Below are 16039 nucleotides of genomic sequence, written 5' to 3' on the forward strand. Positions count from 1 at the left end.
AATACTATGGAAAACTGAGGGGGTAGAGGTGGGTAAAAATTGTAATCCACCTTTTTTGAGCCGAGTCATACGTTATTTTGATATAGATAAGTTAAAGGCCAAACCGTGGCCTAATTGGAATAGTTATTTTGAAAATTTGAAAACCTTATCGAAATGTTGAAACAATTTTATGCAAAATTTAGTCCCCCAAAAAACTCATTCACATAAAATTTTCATTGTTATTTGTTAATTTGTTTTGTACATACTGTTATAATATCTATTTTAAGATTGATCACAAATTGAATGAAGTAGGCATAATTAAGAAACATGAACAGATGTGACTGGTCGGCAAGAGGTGCTCACCCCTCCATGGCACCTGATTCCATCTCTGATCTTTTGTGTGTGTGTATTTCCTCCTGATCCCTGATTTGTATTGTTTGAATGGACTTTTGAGCTTGAAAACGTATCTTTATATGTATATATTTCATGCAGTCAAAAATTGACCTTGCCCCCCCCCCCCCCAGAATTTTGTCAAATGCTGTCGATCGTTTTAGATTTCAAACTAATTGTCAGTCAATTGATTACACACTGCATTATTATGTTTCCGTTTTTCTCGATCATGACAAGGAACACAAAGCGGTTGTGGCCAGTTAGCAGGGATGCTTACTCCTTCATGGGACCTGATATCACCTCTGATGTTTCAAATATCCATACTTGCCTTGTTCCTGATTTGTATTTTTTGAATATTGTTCAAATACTGATCGATATATTCATATACTTTATTGATTTCACGTAAAGAGCCATAGCTGCCTTACCGACGAATCGGCCTACTCAAGTATTTAAATGGAAATCACCTGTTTCTATTTATAGAAACAGGCACCTTTTCAAAATCAAACATGTTTGTAATCATTTGTGGAACAGTGTTATATTTTCATAGTTGCAAGTTTGTTACGTGACAATAATTTTACTTGTTTAAGTACTCTTATTCTAAATTGATAGAAAATTTTAAAAATAAAACAAGCTAGCAGCTATGACTTGGGGTCATTAAAATAGTTTAAGACTGTTTTTCCCGAGATACTTTCAAGATGTAATGTTGTATTATATATCTCTTATATTATTTATACATGTATTATAAAAAAAAAAAATAAAAGAAAACAGAAAAAATGCACAGAGAAAAAAATAATAAAATCGTTAAAAAGAAACACGCACTGCATGTGAGATTCGAACTCACGATCATTATGTCTTCAGTCCAGCAATCATACCACTATGCCACGAAGTCATGTTAGTTTAGTGGATAAAATTAAAATAGATTGTTGAATCTTGAAATAATTTTAGAAGAAAAATTAAATTCATATTTTCAACATTTTCAATATGAAGACCACCTTTAACCAAAATTATCTAAATGTAATGAAGTGCAGTCATATCCAAATAATTTTTTTCAAAAGTTGTTTCTCTGGTTAAGGCTGGTCTTTAGCTACAGTTTCTCATTGTTTAGGGGGGTACCTCAGTATTTACTATATTCTCCATATAAACTGGACGATTTTTATATCTATCATATGAAGGAACTATTAATATTTGAATATTATTTTTGTGTGATTTGCTTTAAGGCATGTATAAACTAACATTGTATGACAAAATTTTGGTTAAACAATGTATTTAAAAAATCACTACTAGAGTAGGCGAAAGTGACTATCAAATGCGCTATGGCTCTTTTTACCGATACCTTAAAAGACCTCTTGACATTTAGTAAATATTTAGAGATTTATTGTAACATTCAGTATAAAATTGGCGTTATTTTGATATAAGTGAAGGCTATTACAATGAATTAACTTTTAGCTCATTTTATCATCAGAAACTACGATGGAACGATCACATGAACTTTGTACAACGACTGGGCAAGCGATATTTTCTACATATAACTTCATTCCATCTGCTTTTTCACAGAACTCTTGCACAAAAGAAGCTTAGGAATGGTTGCCTTGCAATACGTAATATGTTTACTCTCAATTCTACATGTGACAGGTAAGTTATATTTTTATTTTAAACAAACACATCTGCATGTTGAGCAATTTACATTGTCTTTTAAAAATCTTGAGAAGTCATTGGTGCCTTGAAATGTTTACCACTGCTATATATAAGTGCTGAGACAAGGGTGGTACTAAACAGTAATTTTTATTGATCAGGGACATTTTTTGTAAATAACCTTAAGTATTTTCACTTCTGGGATTATGAGGTTACGAAAAAAAGATCACATTATAAAAAGAACATGATTTTAAAATAATAGTCTTAAGGACGTTCGATCCTGAGATTTTGAGCGTATTTTGGTCAGGTCCTTTATTTATAAAATTCTGTATCATTTTTAAGTTCTAACATTTAATCTAAATTCTACATTGCAAATTTAGCTATATTCAATGAAAAAACCGCGATTAAATTCTATTCAAGTAGAATTAAGCTAGGGACTATATTTTGTAGCGGAAGGTTTTTTAGACGAAAATGATCAGTTTTTCCATTTTGAACTATAACAGTGCTATTAATTTTAGATTCCTATTTTTCCATCCTGGTTGCACACAAATCTGTTTTTTGCAGTGAAATGTGTTATTCTGGTTCTAAAATATATTGAATTATTTCTTATGAATTCTATCAACAAAGTGTGACAAATATAGTAAATATATTCTGAAAAACCCATTAAAAAATTGAGCTAATTCTAACGTAAAATTGACACTTTTTTAGTAATATCTGAAAATTTACATCATATACCCCCACTTTTGATGTTCTTTTCTAAATATTCAAGATATATTTGACCTATTTGCTTAAAATCAGAAAAAGTTTAAGACTTTAAAATAATTTCCTTGCTTATTAAATTTTCAATGCCAGAAAAAAACTTTTTATTAGTGCAGAAAGTCAAATACCGGTAGTTAATTATGCGAAGCAATTTGAAACTTTTTCTTAGTCACAATTTTTAAGTGTCTTTTTTTAAACAAACTTAGAGTTCATTTTGTTTCATGCTCTAAATGGATAAAAATATTGGAGTGAAAACAAAAATTTAATTTTTAATTAAGACACAAATTTCAGTGCGAAAACGTCATATTAAATGTACTGTAGCGCCAAAAGAAGCGTATTGACCCACATTTTTTGATTTGAACTTTAATTAAGGTCAAGATCTAGTAAATGACTTTAGAATAACTTTTCAGTGCTAAATCCATTATGACGTCATAATCACTTTCAACTATCTTTTTCCCGTACTTTACGGCTCTAATAGAATTATGTAGAAAATAAAGTATTTTCATGGAATTCAATTTGAAATCACATAAAAAGTAGTCCCGATACCTATCTTAAATTTAACATTATTTTAAAGTAGAGACTAAGAACATACAAATAACCGTTTTCTGAAAAACTGTAGGCAATCTGGATACATTTTCTTTGTCTGATATGGTAAAAACTCCCATTTTCAATGCTGGTTTTCTTAATTTTTCATTGAAACTGACAGTTTAAAATATGGTTTTTCATCTTCCTTTTCTACAAAATATGCTCTGAAACACCTTTTTTGACCAAGCTAATGTTATAAAGCATCATTAAAGGAATTAATTTTTTAATTTTGAAAAATCTGTAAGTACCTTCCATTTACTAGATCTTGACCTTAAAGGGCAGTTTGAATGATAACTTTACAGCACGGTATTTATTTGTTGAAATACAAGGGATGCACTATCAATAGCATTTAACAATAATCGTATTATGTCCTTAATTGAAACCAATTTTCATTTTATAAATTCGAAAATGGGGGATAATTGGGTCTTCTGTCATTACATTAGAGTACAGTTTTTCGTCGCATACGTATTTTTCTATTAATCTATTAATTTTCTTTTAATCAATTTAAAAATTTATATCATAATGAACATAAATTTTATATATCATTTTACAAAATTATATTCCATACTTATATTTACATTAGCACCATTTCATTTTAAAATTGTACAATCTTGTTTCCTCAGCAGATCTAAACAGCAGATAAATATTTTGTCTGTTTGTTTATTTTCCAGTTTGAAATCATTATATTCTTATGACGTGAACATAAAATTTGATTAATATTACAATTTTAAGAGAAAAAAACTTCACTAAAAATGTTTTAAAAAATTATCAAAAAGGAGGCTTGCAGAAAGGTAAAATTTTGAACATCTTTGAAAATTAACAAACTACAAGTATATTTGTGAAATTTACTATTTGTGTTATTATTTTTCTTTTTCTCGATCTAGATTATCATTTTTTGGTTTGTATTATCTGTAAATAACTGTAATGCCCAGTATGAATTCATGAATTCAGAAGCAATTTGAAACGGGAAATAAAACAATGACGGATGGACTAATTAAGCAAGCTAAAGCATGCCAAACGCAAATCTATAAAAGTAATATTTTATTCCGTTAATAATAATACGTAACTGAGTAATCACAGATGTCAAATTAACTACTCCTGTAAAGAATTTATTTTTATTTCAAAAACAGTAAGGGTATCAGGTAAATGTTCTATACCTGACTATTTCCATGGAGAGTGGTACAGTCGGGGGAGATGGGGAGATGACGTCATAACAAAGATAACTGCCGATAAATGGGACAGCAATGAGGACGAAACAGAGTTAAATTGTGAGGATTTGTTCATCCACCCCAACCCAGGGCTTCAGCAGGCTGGCAACAATGTCACGATGTTTATGGTCAGCAGGTAAGGGATGCTTAATTCTCCCAGGCACCTGATTCAACCCCTGATTCAAGAGGTAATGTTTTTTGCCCTCTTCTCATGTTTGTAATGTTTGTTGATTTTATTTTTAGATCGATCACTGTTCGCCATCTTTACCTTTTATATTATTTCATGAGGAAAAGTTTGAAAAATTTATACAAGTGACATAAACTTGAACATTAATGTATGTAAAAATAGAAACATAAAAAAAACCCCAAAACATGGAAATGTACGTATAGCCTTGTTAAAGTAGTTTTTTTAATTAAATGTATTTCTTGCTTTTCTTCAAAAGTAATTTTTCTTAGATAGGAAAACAAAATACGTTATGCATGTAATAGATGTAGATACACATTGTGACATATATGAAACCTCGTTTCATATTAATATGTTCAATTTAAGCAGGACATACTTGAAAAAAAAAATATTCTAAACTTATTTTTTGATATTTTGACCTTCGGCATTTTCCCCATTTGTTCATAAAAATGGATGCCATGTAAAATAAAGGTCATGATCATGTACTTTTCTTTAAAGAAAAGCTGATTCCCTTTTTTATTTCCTTAATAGTGGCGGTTCGGGAAGCTGTTATTTTTGTGTAGATGTTTTATGGAGAACAAGCAACATTTTGCAATACCGGAAAGGTAAAGATTGGTGTAAAATAAGATAAATCAGTTGATTAGATTTAAAAAAGATACAGTGATTTTTTTTTTTTGGATTGCTGATCAAAAAAGACTTACTCTAAACATTCACAGTGACTGATATTTTCTTTAAAAAAGTTGCATTTTAATTTTAGAATGTCGAGCTCCTGACATTAAACAAACAAACAAATTGAAATAGATAAAAAAAACACGAACAAATATTTTAAAAATCCTACCAAAAAGTGAGTGAATGTTTTAAGTATTGAAAAGAAATCATGAATTGACAGAAAAAATACATGCAAAATCAAAGCTTTATAGATATTGTAGATGGTCATAATTTAGTTCCCAAAATAGCCACAATTCACAAAATTACTGTTATGATCTGGGGTTGTATCACCTGTTATTAATGGTGTCGGAACAATTATACTTATTAATGGAAACATGAATTCCAATATTCATTGAAATTTAGATAGATAGTTGTAGCAAAAAGTTTGGAAACCATCCTTTGACTTTTCAAATAGATAAATGCTTCTTGCCACGTATTAAGATAATGTAATGCCCAGATATGAACATAATTGAAAATTAATGTATGAAGTTTTGAAAATCCGCATCAAACTCCGCATCCTTGAAATTAACAACAAGTCAGATATTGAGAGAGTAGTGACTGAAATCTGGGCATCACTTCTTACATTATATTAAAGTATTCCAAAGAGAATCAGAGCTGTTATCAATGAAAAAGGATTCATAACAAAATACTAGTAATTTAAGGTAAGTGCGTGTCATTGTTTGCATGCTATTTATTTTTTTCATAACAATAGGCTTACCAAACATTTAACGTCGGTGGCCATTTTGGAACTACATGTAAATCATGGTCAACTACCGTAGATACATCAAACACCATAACTGAGAAATTATTAATTATAAAAAATATTTTTCAGGTGATTGTATACCTGCTTATGTAGGGTATGGTATTTCTCTGAACATCTCCTGTAAAGCTATGAATCCCTTGTATGGCCTTCCACTCACTGCAGACACCGTCACTATGTTTAGTGAGTATATAATGTTTACCGTAGAACTTTTATTACGTTTTTGTCTAGTAATATATTTAAACTGATCATCATAAAAGGACACACATCTAAAGTATTCATATGAAGGGTTCATTGTATCCTTTGAAAAATATAAATGTTAATGTGTATTACATAATATATTATGATATACAATATGATATAATTAACATAATATAACATCATATAATAATATAATATATTATGATAAATATAATTGCAGTGGATGGTAATCTTAAAGCTATTATTTAAATCCAAATAGTCATTTCGATTATAACTTTTTAGAGAGAGTATTAGAAATAACGAATGGTAACATGATGAGCGTATTACTGTAGATTACTTAATTTTCGCGACACCTTTTTTTCGCTAGATGGTCATTGACTCTTGAAAAGCGAGACAAATTTTCACGAATTGTGGTCCTTGCTCTTTAATATCCTAAGAAATACTATACGCGAGAATTAAATTTTCGCGAGCATACCGTCTCCCGTAATAACGCGAAAATAAAGTTCTCGCGAATAAAAAGTGATTTACAGTATTAACTTTCATTAGATTGCATTGTAAATTGTGTTTTGATTATTGCAGGACAAATTCCACGACCAGTTAACTGCCAAACTATGTTTAAAGGATTGTACCAGTTTACATATGAGATGGATCAAGGAGGCGGAGGTATCTGTGACAACCCCGATAATCAAATCAAAGCTTGTCAAGATCCAGGATCCCGATACGTAGACAACGAAGTCTTCTCAATGACGTATGCCAGCTGTCCCAATGTACTCGCATCAAAAGATAAAAGTAAGGAAACAAAGTCAGACAGTAAAAGCACTATTTCTCCACACTCCTCCATGGCATCTGCTTCCACCTCTGATTATTTGGGGGTCCTTGATTGCTCTGCTCCTCTTTTGTATTGTTTTATGGACTTTTTATCTTTAATACTGTTCGTTAACTCCAAATATGTTTCATTCAGAGAAAATCAAGAATCTGATAATATCAAGCATCATTATATTTGATGATATAAAAAGTATGTACGAAGATTTGGCAATGAAATAATGCATTTAGTGAAGTAACTGTTTACAATGTTACAGATTTGAGATACCAGTGTATGGGAACATGGGATGCCGAACAGCATGGTATGGTATTCACGTTTGCTGCCGTTGTAGACATTCTGGAGACGGAACCCAGAGTTCGATACCAGTGTTTGGTGATTTTTATAGAGATTCTCTGTCTCTTTCTCTGTCTGTCTTTGTGTCTCTCCTTCTCAGTCTATCTCTTTCTCTCTATGTCTCTCTCTCTCCCGTATCAGCCCTGATATGGATGTAGGGCTGACACGCATCAATGTCACACCCGTGATAAAGGATGAGATGACTTGCGGCCCCCGCGGTAAATTGACAAAAAATTGAATGTCGAAATTTTATTCTAGTTTTTGGATGCAACTAATCACAGATACATGTATGTGTACCCTAACGGAATACTACTTTTATCAAAAATAGATGTGTTATTTGAAAGATATCTAGATCTTTCATTTGGATAAAGGTATCGTGTTTACATCCAATTCCAACTGAATTTGGACCTCACCCCACTCTTTGAAGCCCTTAAAATATACAAGCGCAGGTAGGTACAATTTTCTCCTTTGGCGGGGCACTGTATTTAAATAAAATCTACCTTTATGTGGAAGGAGAAAATTGTGCCTAACTGCGCTCACATACTACTTTTAAAATAATTGTAAAATCTAGCTGGCCTTTCCCATTATGAGCAGATCGACGAAACTAGATTTTTGCCGTAAGCATAGATCCATATGCTGATTGAGGCACTGGCTATACTTTCTAACTGACCAATCAGCTAAATGTAATTTTTACGAGTGCATGAGTACCACAAAAATACTATAAGGAAACATACTTTATTTTACCCGTTTTCCAAAATTTTTTTTACGCATTTCAGTCACAGATTAGACACGGATCTACATACATTGTATATACAATTTCAGAGATCACAGTTACAAACAATTGATAAATATATACTCACCGTCAATAGAAACGCAACACCCTAATTTTAGGGTGATAATTATATACAGGTTATAACTATGTTCCAAAAAAGTTAGGACATCTTTTACTATGCCAAATCAGTTATTTTACGGTTGAATGAATTTCTTTCAATCACCGGAAGTTGCTTTTTAGCCCTCTTAACAGAATTCAAAATTTTCGATTTTTAATAAAATTTTAACAATATTTTGGGTTTCCAAGGTTTTAAAACTGTTAATCATAAGCATTGTACTAAAAGGCCAGGAAGAAAATCCTTCTTTCTTTACCGGATGTGATGCCTATATTTCCTCAAAATGACTGATTTTCATTGCTAAAGCTGGAAATTCTCAAAATAAAGAAAAAAAAGAGCTGCAGATACAAATGTACACTATATAACGACTCATCAGGCTAATGTGTTTCAATAGCATAAATGACAGTTTCTTGACCGGAAGTCAAAAAGTTGCTACACTACGCCAGGTTAGAGAAAATTCGACCCCAATATCTGAAAAACATGTATTCAAAATGCCCAAGAATATTTATTTTGCTCAGATTAAGACATTAATAAACTTAATGCATGGTAGAAATCGGGCTGCATTTGTTGTATATGGCGGACTAACACGTTTTCATTAAATGGTCGGAAGGGGGGATTTTTAAGATTCACCGGGTATTTGTTTCTTTTTAGGGTCTAAAAATAACATTTAATGTTTAAATGGAGCATTAATTTTTTGTAAATTTACTTTATACCTAAAGATATTTATTTTTAATATTATCATTAAACTTTAGAAGGTAACACATGACTCTTAAAACATCCCCCCTTCTTGCTATCAGTCATTTTGAGGAAATATTGGCATCACATCCGGTAAAGAAAGAAGGATTTTTTCCCCGGCCTTTTAGTACAATACTTATGATTAACAGTTTCAAAACCTTGGAAACCCAAAATATTGTTAAAATTTTATTAAAAATGGAAAACTTTTAATTCTGTTAAGAGGGCAAAAAAGCAACTTCCGGTAATGGAAAGAAATTCATTCAACCGTAAAATAACTGATTTGGCAAAGTAAACGATGTCATAACTTTTTTGGTACGTAGTTATAACCTGTTTTTAATTTTCACCCTAAAATTAGGGTGTTGCGTTTCTATTGACGGTGAGTATACATAGTTTAAAGTATTGAAACGTGTTTGGTGGGCAATTCGCTAGGTCTACACATATTCCCGAGTATCAGTGAATACAAGTTTCATGTGCATTTCTTGACCTAAAAACCGTAAAAGCTGAGAATTCATGCGTATTATAAAGTATAAACAGCCTTGGCTAACCATTAAAATTACAGTTTGAAATGTAGAAGAGGATAACAGATAAATTGACCTAAACCACGTGGCTGTGATACTAGTAAAATGCAAATGTAGTAAACCAGCATGTTTTGTTGTTCTGTCATCGGATTGGACAATGACTATGTGCGAAATAATAACAATAGCCATATGAGGTAGAATTCTCTGACATGCATACCTCTATCATACTAAGACCCGCCCATTCTCCTTTCATAAATGAACATATTGTCACAAACCTGGTCGAATTTTGTTGTGATAGGGTCTAAAAATCAAACATAATACAATATTCCTTATAATTAAAATGTGTCTGAACTATTGAAACTATTCAAAAGGAGTCGTATTTATTCACTCATGTTTGAAAACTACTAAAATCATTGTAGATTAAATATAATTCGTCGTGGAAAAGGTGGCCCAAGATAGCAGTTGAGTCACCTCATCCTTTAACCTGAAAAACAGTTCATATGATAATGCACATGCATTTACATTGTAAACATAATTAATCTGCACAACAGATGACATCAAAATCCCAGAAAGGAGAAGAAAAGCGATGGGTGATGTCACGTTTTGCTGAATGTTCAAGTTTGAATAGTATTTACAGTGCACCAGTCAGATTAGTATTAAGAAGCAGTGAGTGAAAATACTACAAAACATACAATTATTATCAACTAACAGATAATTCTCGACTTATTTGCTTTGATATTTACACATAGGGTAATATAGACGATAATAAATATAGACAATGAATAAAAATGTATAATTTGTTCACCTTGCAATTGATTCAATTTTTTAAAAAAAATATCTATTTTTAACATTATGTTTTCAGCTGTTCCTACCACTGGGCACATGATCTCTCGCTGTAACATGCCAAAAGATCTTGCAGGAGAATGGGAAACCAAGGGGTCAGGGTTCAAATTTGATGTAGTCATAAATGAAACAAATATCCGTTTCCAAACTGAACCTAACGCAATCGAGTTCTTGGATTCAATATTCGCTTGTCAGAAAAAATCTGGTACCAGGTACCTAATGACACGAGTTATGGCTGGAGAATGGTAAATTCTTAATCCTTATAATATAACAATATTATAACAATATACAATAATTTTGTGTTATTCTATAATACTTTAAAAATTGGATTTTTTTTTAAAATTAGAAACAATTTTTATTACTGAATTTATTTTTAGTACAACATGTACAAGTATATAAATGAATGGCATCTTAAATAATACTTTACTATTGATTTACTAGTACATATATATGTAATTAGATTTGATAAAATTAGAGCATTACCTAGTGTACCAATTAAGAAGTTACATCTGACAACAAGTAAATGTAAAAGAAAATACCAGTGACATCCAAAAATAGCACATTAAATACTGTGTCATCTCTGTTTTAGTGAAGACGTCTATGTATGCATGGATATCGTGCCACAAACTAACAACACCCTCAGATACAGAATAGGTAAATAAAAAGCTTTTGAAGGATCATAATCCCTCTGCTCACTCATTTTAAATGTTTCTTGAACCTTAATAATGTATTTTATAAGTACATGTAAAATACAAACAATATATCATAGTTTGCTGGGCAAAATTTGACCAAAAAAAACCCCAACACTTTTGTCATTAAGAGTTATCTCTCTTATTAGAGTAACGATGAACCTTAAAATTCAATATATAATCTACTTTTAGTTTATTTTTTATCATACATTCTTTCGTTACGATAAATTTATGTAAATATTGATTAATAATAATTTTGATTTTAGGTAAACCAGAGCCAATTCCGTTGGATGTTCCCCGGGGAGAATTAGATATTACCAGAATGTTTAGGATTGCTTGTCATTGGTTCGATCGTGTAGGTATAAAGGGAAATCAGGGTTATGAAATCCTTAGTCGTAAAGTAAATATCAATTGATATTTACCAAAGAAAGGATTATCATATTTTGAAGCACTACAGAATGTGCTCAGTGTCCAATATAAGTATGGAATAAATGTGTTTTAAAGAATGTTTATTAAATTGTTTTTTTTTTTTTTTGTGAATAAATTTTACAATGAAAGGGTTGAACATTACAAAGCTAATGTTCTATCTTCCAACTCCTTGCTCATTGCAGCCAAATAAACAAATCCAGTTTATAACAAGAAGTTGAGTAAAATGTTAAGGACCAGTTGCAGTCCACATGAAAATCAGAAAAAATTGTATGAAGATGATACATGAAGGTTTTCAGAATTCGATGATTTCTTTAAGGAATCACTGTCTAGTTAGGAGGGTTTGTCAGGGCATCAACAGTAGTGGGAAACATGGGATAATTTGCATAACGGGCGAAGCCCGTTATGCTTAAATTATCCCATGTTTCCCACTATTGTTGATGTCCCTGACATACCCTCCTAACTAGACAGTGATTCCTTATATTTCCATTTCATTGTGAAATAAAATTGTAGATTTAGACTTTAAAAATGTAGATAAATAGATTTAAATCACATGATGACTTCCATGCCAATTTCAATAGTCCTCGCCAACCGACGTCAAACACAAAGGCAGCCGCACGAGATTTACATGCATATTTGGCCACCTTAGCGTCAGACACAGAGACAGATGCGCAAGAGAATTGCATGCGTATTAGACCTCCTTAGCTCCCGACCTATCGACCTGCCTAATTTACATTCCGGCAGAATTATCTAGAAATAAACTACCCCTAACTTTCAAAGAGTTATCACAGAGAAAAAATTAGAAATGGAAATATTACTCAATTAACATACGGTATATGTTAAATGAAAAAAGTTTTGAGTCATGGTTACCATGGAAACCCGGCCAAAGAAAATTCCTTAACAACCAGAGGATTTTTCCATGTTGATGGGCATAAAAGTCATCTATCTTTAAGGCTTAAAATAAAAAGTAAATGCCATAAGAATTATTTCTATTCACTGGTGTAATAAATATACAAATTTGAAGTGTTTTAACAATGCAATTAAAAAATTGAGGCCTTAAGCAAGTTCTGTGCTAGACATTGGAAGGTCACACGTTTTGCAATTTTTCCTGATTCATATTTCATGACTATGACAATATTCAACGCCTAATTTAAAAAGAGGCCATCTTAATACATTTGCGTGTTTTATTGTGTACATACACATGTACTTATAGAGTCCTATATGCGTTATTGTTCTATATTAATTGGGACAAATTTAAGATATGCATTTCATTTTTATTGTATGTACCTTTTGGGATGTTTTTATTTTTTTACTGTGACAGGTGTAACATATATTTAGTATCAAACAATACTGCGGTATATTTCATTGGCATTTGTAATAAATGCTCTTTTCAATTCAAATATTTTTTGATATCATTTTTGGCAAAAAACAGAGCAGAGTAGATTCTGGCAGAAAAATGAGGAATGGTACTTGAAGTAAAAATAGACTATGGTATTATAATACAGTTGTTGCGTGTATTTCAAACTAAAAACAGGGGAATTTCTCTTATAGAATTAGTATTGAAAAGCAGTCAGTGAATCAATTATAAAACATACAATTATTTTTAACAAACAAATAATTCTCTATTTATTTGCATTGATATTTACAAATATATAATTATATGAATAGAAGTCAAATCCATGGGGTTTTTTGAAAATCAAATATGTTGCCTAGCAACAAATAAGGTCCATGTTTCTACAGGAGTCTGAAGTTTTTATCGTAAAAAAAAAATCCGGAAAAATATTTTCCCACCCTCAACTACAAAAAAAAAAAACACGTTTTTTTTTTTTTTTGAGGGTGGAGATTTTTTTCCGTTTTTTTTTTTTATCTTATTTTAATTTTTTTTTTTTTGGTTTTATTTTGTTTTGACGATAAAGATTCCTGTGATGTTTCATTGCCCTTTACGATCCTCTACAAGCACTTCAATTTGAATTTAAATATGGTAACTTGACAATTTCATGTCATAAAACACATCGCTGATAAAGTTTTTAAGTAAATTTTTAAATTAATAAACTTTATGCAGATGGAAATATGAAATGAGTGACAAGGAAGTTTTCGGCGGAGCAATGTATCGACCTGATGCGTATTCCTCCACTTTCACATCCGAGGTTTGAATCATGGAGCGTAGCGGTGTCAGCCGAGGACTGCCGACCGTGACTGTACAGATTTACAAACTTACAAGATGACATTTGTAAAAATAACTTTATCAGCAAAAACCAAGGTTTAATTTTTCAAATATGAAATTTGTGAACAACAACGTAATAGTAAAGAAACAAAAATAACATGAATAATACAAAACTAAAAAAAAAAATGACTGTACACAACATGTTACATGTAGCTTCCTGTGACTGGAAAAACACTTTTGTAATCGAAATTTTAAAAAAAAAATGGTAACGATCTCTATTGTATACTACATGTAAAGTCTATATTAAAAATTAAATAAATGAACAAGAATTTATTTTGAATTATTATACACTGTATTAATAGATGTTATAAAATCCTAATGAAATTGATTATTGTAATTGATTTTAGTGGCATGCAAATTTAAAAAATGATAATTCCAAAAAGTAGTCTGTAATTCAGTCCGTCAGGATCCGATACTTAACATCCTTTTCAAGCATGGTGTTTCTTGCAGTGAATAAATAAACCGGACGGTTGTTTGAATCTTTTGCAGCAGATTTCACAGGAATAGGGTTCTTCCATTGTATGGCGACGCTCGTGACAGCGCATGTGCGACAACTGGCGAAACGACTTGTGACAAAATTTACAATTGAACGGTCTAGTGTCGGTATGAATTCTTTCATGGATAATCAAATTTGTCTTGTTATTAAACATACGATTACATTTTTGGCACTGAAAGTAATTTTTGTCCCGTTTCTTCAAGTGTCCATCCGGTGAGTTTGGCGATTCCTTAGATATACCTTTGATACATGTATCTTGACTCTTGGGACGACCACGTTTTCTAAAAGTGTAAATTGTGTTACAATTTTCATCACTTTCAATTTCAGCAAACGGAGTCCGTTTTTCTGCATCTAAAAATTTTTGCACTATGGCGCGCTGTCTGTCCAATTTCCTTGTGCTTTTACCGAATTCATGTACACGATTTTCTGTCAATTGAAATAGTTTGGGCGTTTGCATCGAGTTTTCTGAGTTCAATAAATCTGCACAGTAACTATTTTCTCCTTTCACTGTTTCTTGTATAAAATTTGAGTTATCCTTCATGCAGTTTCCTTCACCGTCCATATGATGTATCAAATCCTGTCGTCTGCAAAATCCTCTCGAGCACCCGGGACATTGCGTCATCAGATCCGTCACGTGGCGTCGCCACATGTTTTCCGGTGACTGAAGCGGAACAGAATGGCAAAACAAGTGCATGTCCAGTTCTATTTTCCGACAGTATGCCTTTCCGCACACCATGCAAAAATGGAGTTTTCGACAAATACCAGACCGAACTGACATGTTTTGGTTTAAACTTCCATTCATGTTGCTCAATCTGACAATAGGATATGGTCGACTTTCTTTGTCAAAATGTTTCTACAAAAAACAATAAAATAATGTGACCATTGTATTATTTGATTCAAGTTAGAATAAAGATGAGCGAAAAATAAAAAAAAATACTTATATATTGTACATGTACTTACTGTACAGAACATCTTATTTAATATACCTGGTACAAAATACGGCCTAATAGTACACTGAAGTTAATAAATATATGACAAATGTTAAACGTGTTTAAAAGAAGCATCATCTTCTAGTATTCTGACAGATTTTTCTTAGAAAAAAACGTTTGCGAAGTCATTTGGAAGAGGATCGAATTGCTTCTATATGTACACGTAAAAATCGCAAGCGTTGACGTTGTATAGAATATTAGAATGTACATTTCTGTATTTTCGACTAATTACAGTTTATTCTTTTTCTACAAAAAATCGGTCAGAATACTAGATGCTTCCGTTTTCCTTAAGAATGTCACTTCTCAGCTTTTGAATAATGTAACAGCAGGTACTTGGGGACAAGACCCCCATCCACCGAATAATACACCCGTAAATATGCACTAAAAGAATAATTTATAAAATTAGAAATAAACTCTATTGACTCTGGGTGTAAATTCGGGGTGGGTGGGTTTGCTGTCCACAAACACCTGAGGGAAGTTTGGTGATCGGTACCTATAACCTGTTATAATCTGTCCCACGGTATACCATTGTGGCAACGCACTTTGAAACCAGAAGTCTCTGTCGAGACTGAAGCTCTACTGGTTTGTACTTATAGCAAAGGAAGAGAAAAGTACTTAAGCAGTTGGAAATTGAAACTTTTCAACAGCAATAAATAGAATAATGATCCTT

General features: G+C 31.7%; 2 protein-coding genes across 3 annotated transcripts in view; one reads left to right on the forward strand and one right to left on the reverse strand.

Moving 5' to 3' along the window:
* LOC134237464 (uncharacterized) overlaps window positions 1–11721 on the forward strand; it is a 48951-nt gene extending 37230 nt beyond the window's left edge. The window contains exons 1-10 of one of the 2 annotated variants that reach the window (XM_062719550.1): window positions 1779–2001; window positions 4476–4689; window positions 5269–5342; window positions 6278–6388; window positions 6986–7195; window positions 7486–7601; window positions 10254–10368; window positions 10565–10790; window positions 11135–11199; window positions 11501–11721. In XM_062719550.1, coding sequence (XP_062575534.1) covers window positions 1950–2001; window positions 4476–4689; window positions 5269–5342; window positions 6278–6388; window positions 6986–7195; window positions 7486–7601; window positions 10254–10368; window positions 10565–10790; window positions 11135–11199; window positions 11501–11649 — 1332 coding nt within the window. In that variant the 5' untranslated portion in view covers window positions 1779–1949 and the 3' untranslated portion in view covers window positions 11650–11721. Of the gene's footprint in view, window positions 1–1778; window positions 2002–4475; window positions 4690–5268; window positions 5343–6277; window positions 6389–6985; window positions 7196–7485; window positions 7602–10253; window positions 10369–10564; window positions 10791–11134; window positions 11200–11500 lie in introns of those variants that run through there. The other variant, XM_062719551.1, reaches the window with a different exon arrangement.
* A 2382-nt stretch (window positions 11722–14103) lies between these two features.
* On the reverse strand, window positions 14104–15221 carry LOC134237482 (zinc finger protein 182-like). Its single transcript, XM_062719567.1, has one exon. It carries the CDS (start codon window positions 15180–15182, stop codon window positions 14313–14315), a length of 870 nt encoding a protein of 289 aa, XP_062575551.1. The 5' UTR covers window positions 15183–15221; the 3' UTR covers window positions 14104–14312.
* Between the last annotated feature and the right edge of the window lie 818 nt (window positions 15222–16039).

The sequence above is a fragment of the Saccostrea cucullata genome, unplaced genomic scaffold (assembly GCF_032062105.1).
Source record: "Saccostrea cucullata isolate Sc308-1 unplaced genomic scaffold, CSIRO_AGI_Scuc_v1 ctg999, whole genome shotgun sequence".
Taxonomy (NCBI): Eukaryota; Metazoa; Mollusca; class Bivalvia; order Ostreida; family Ostreidae; genus Saccostrea; species Saccostrea cuccullata.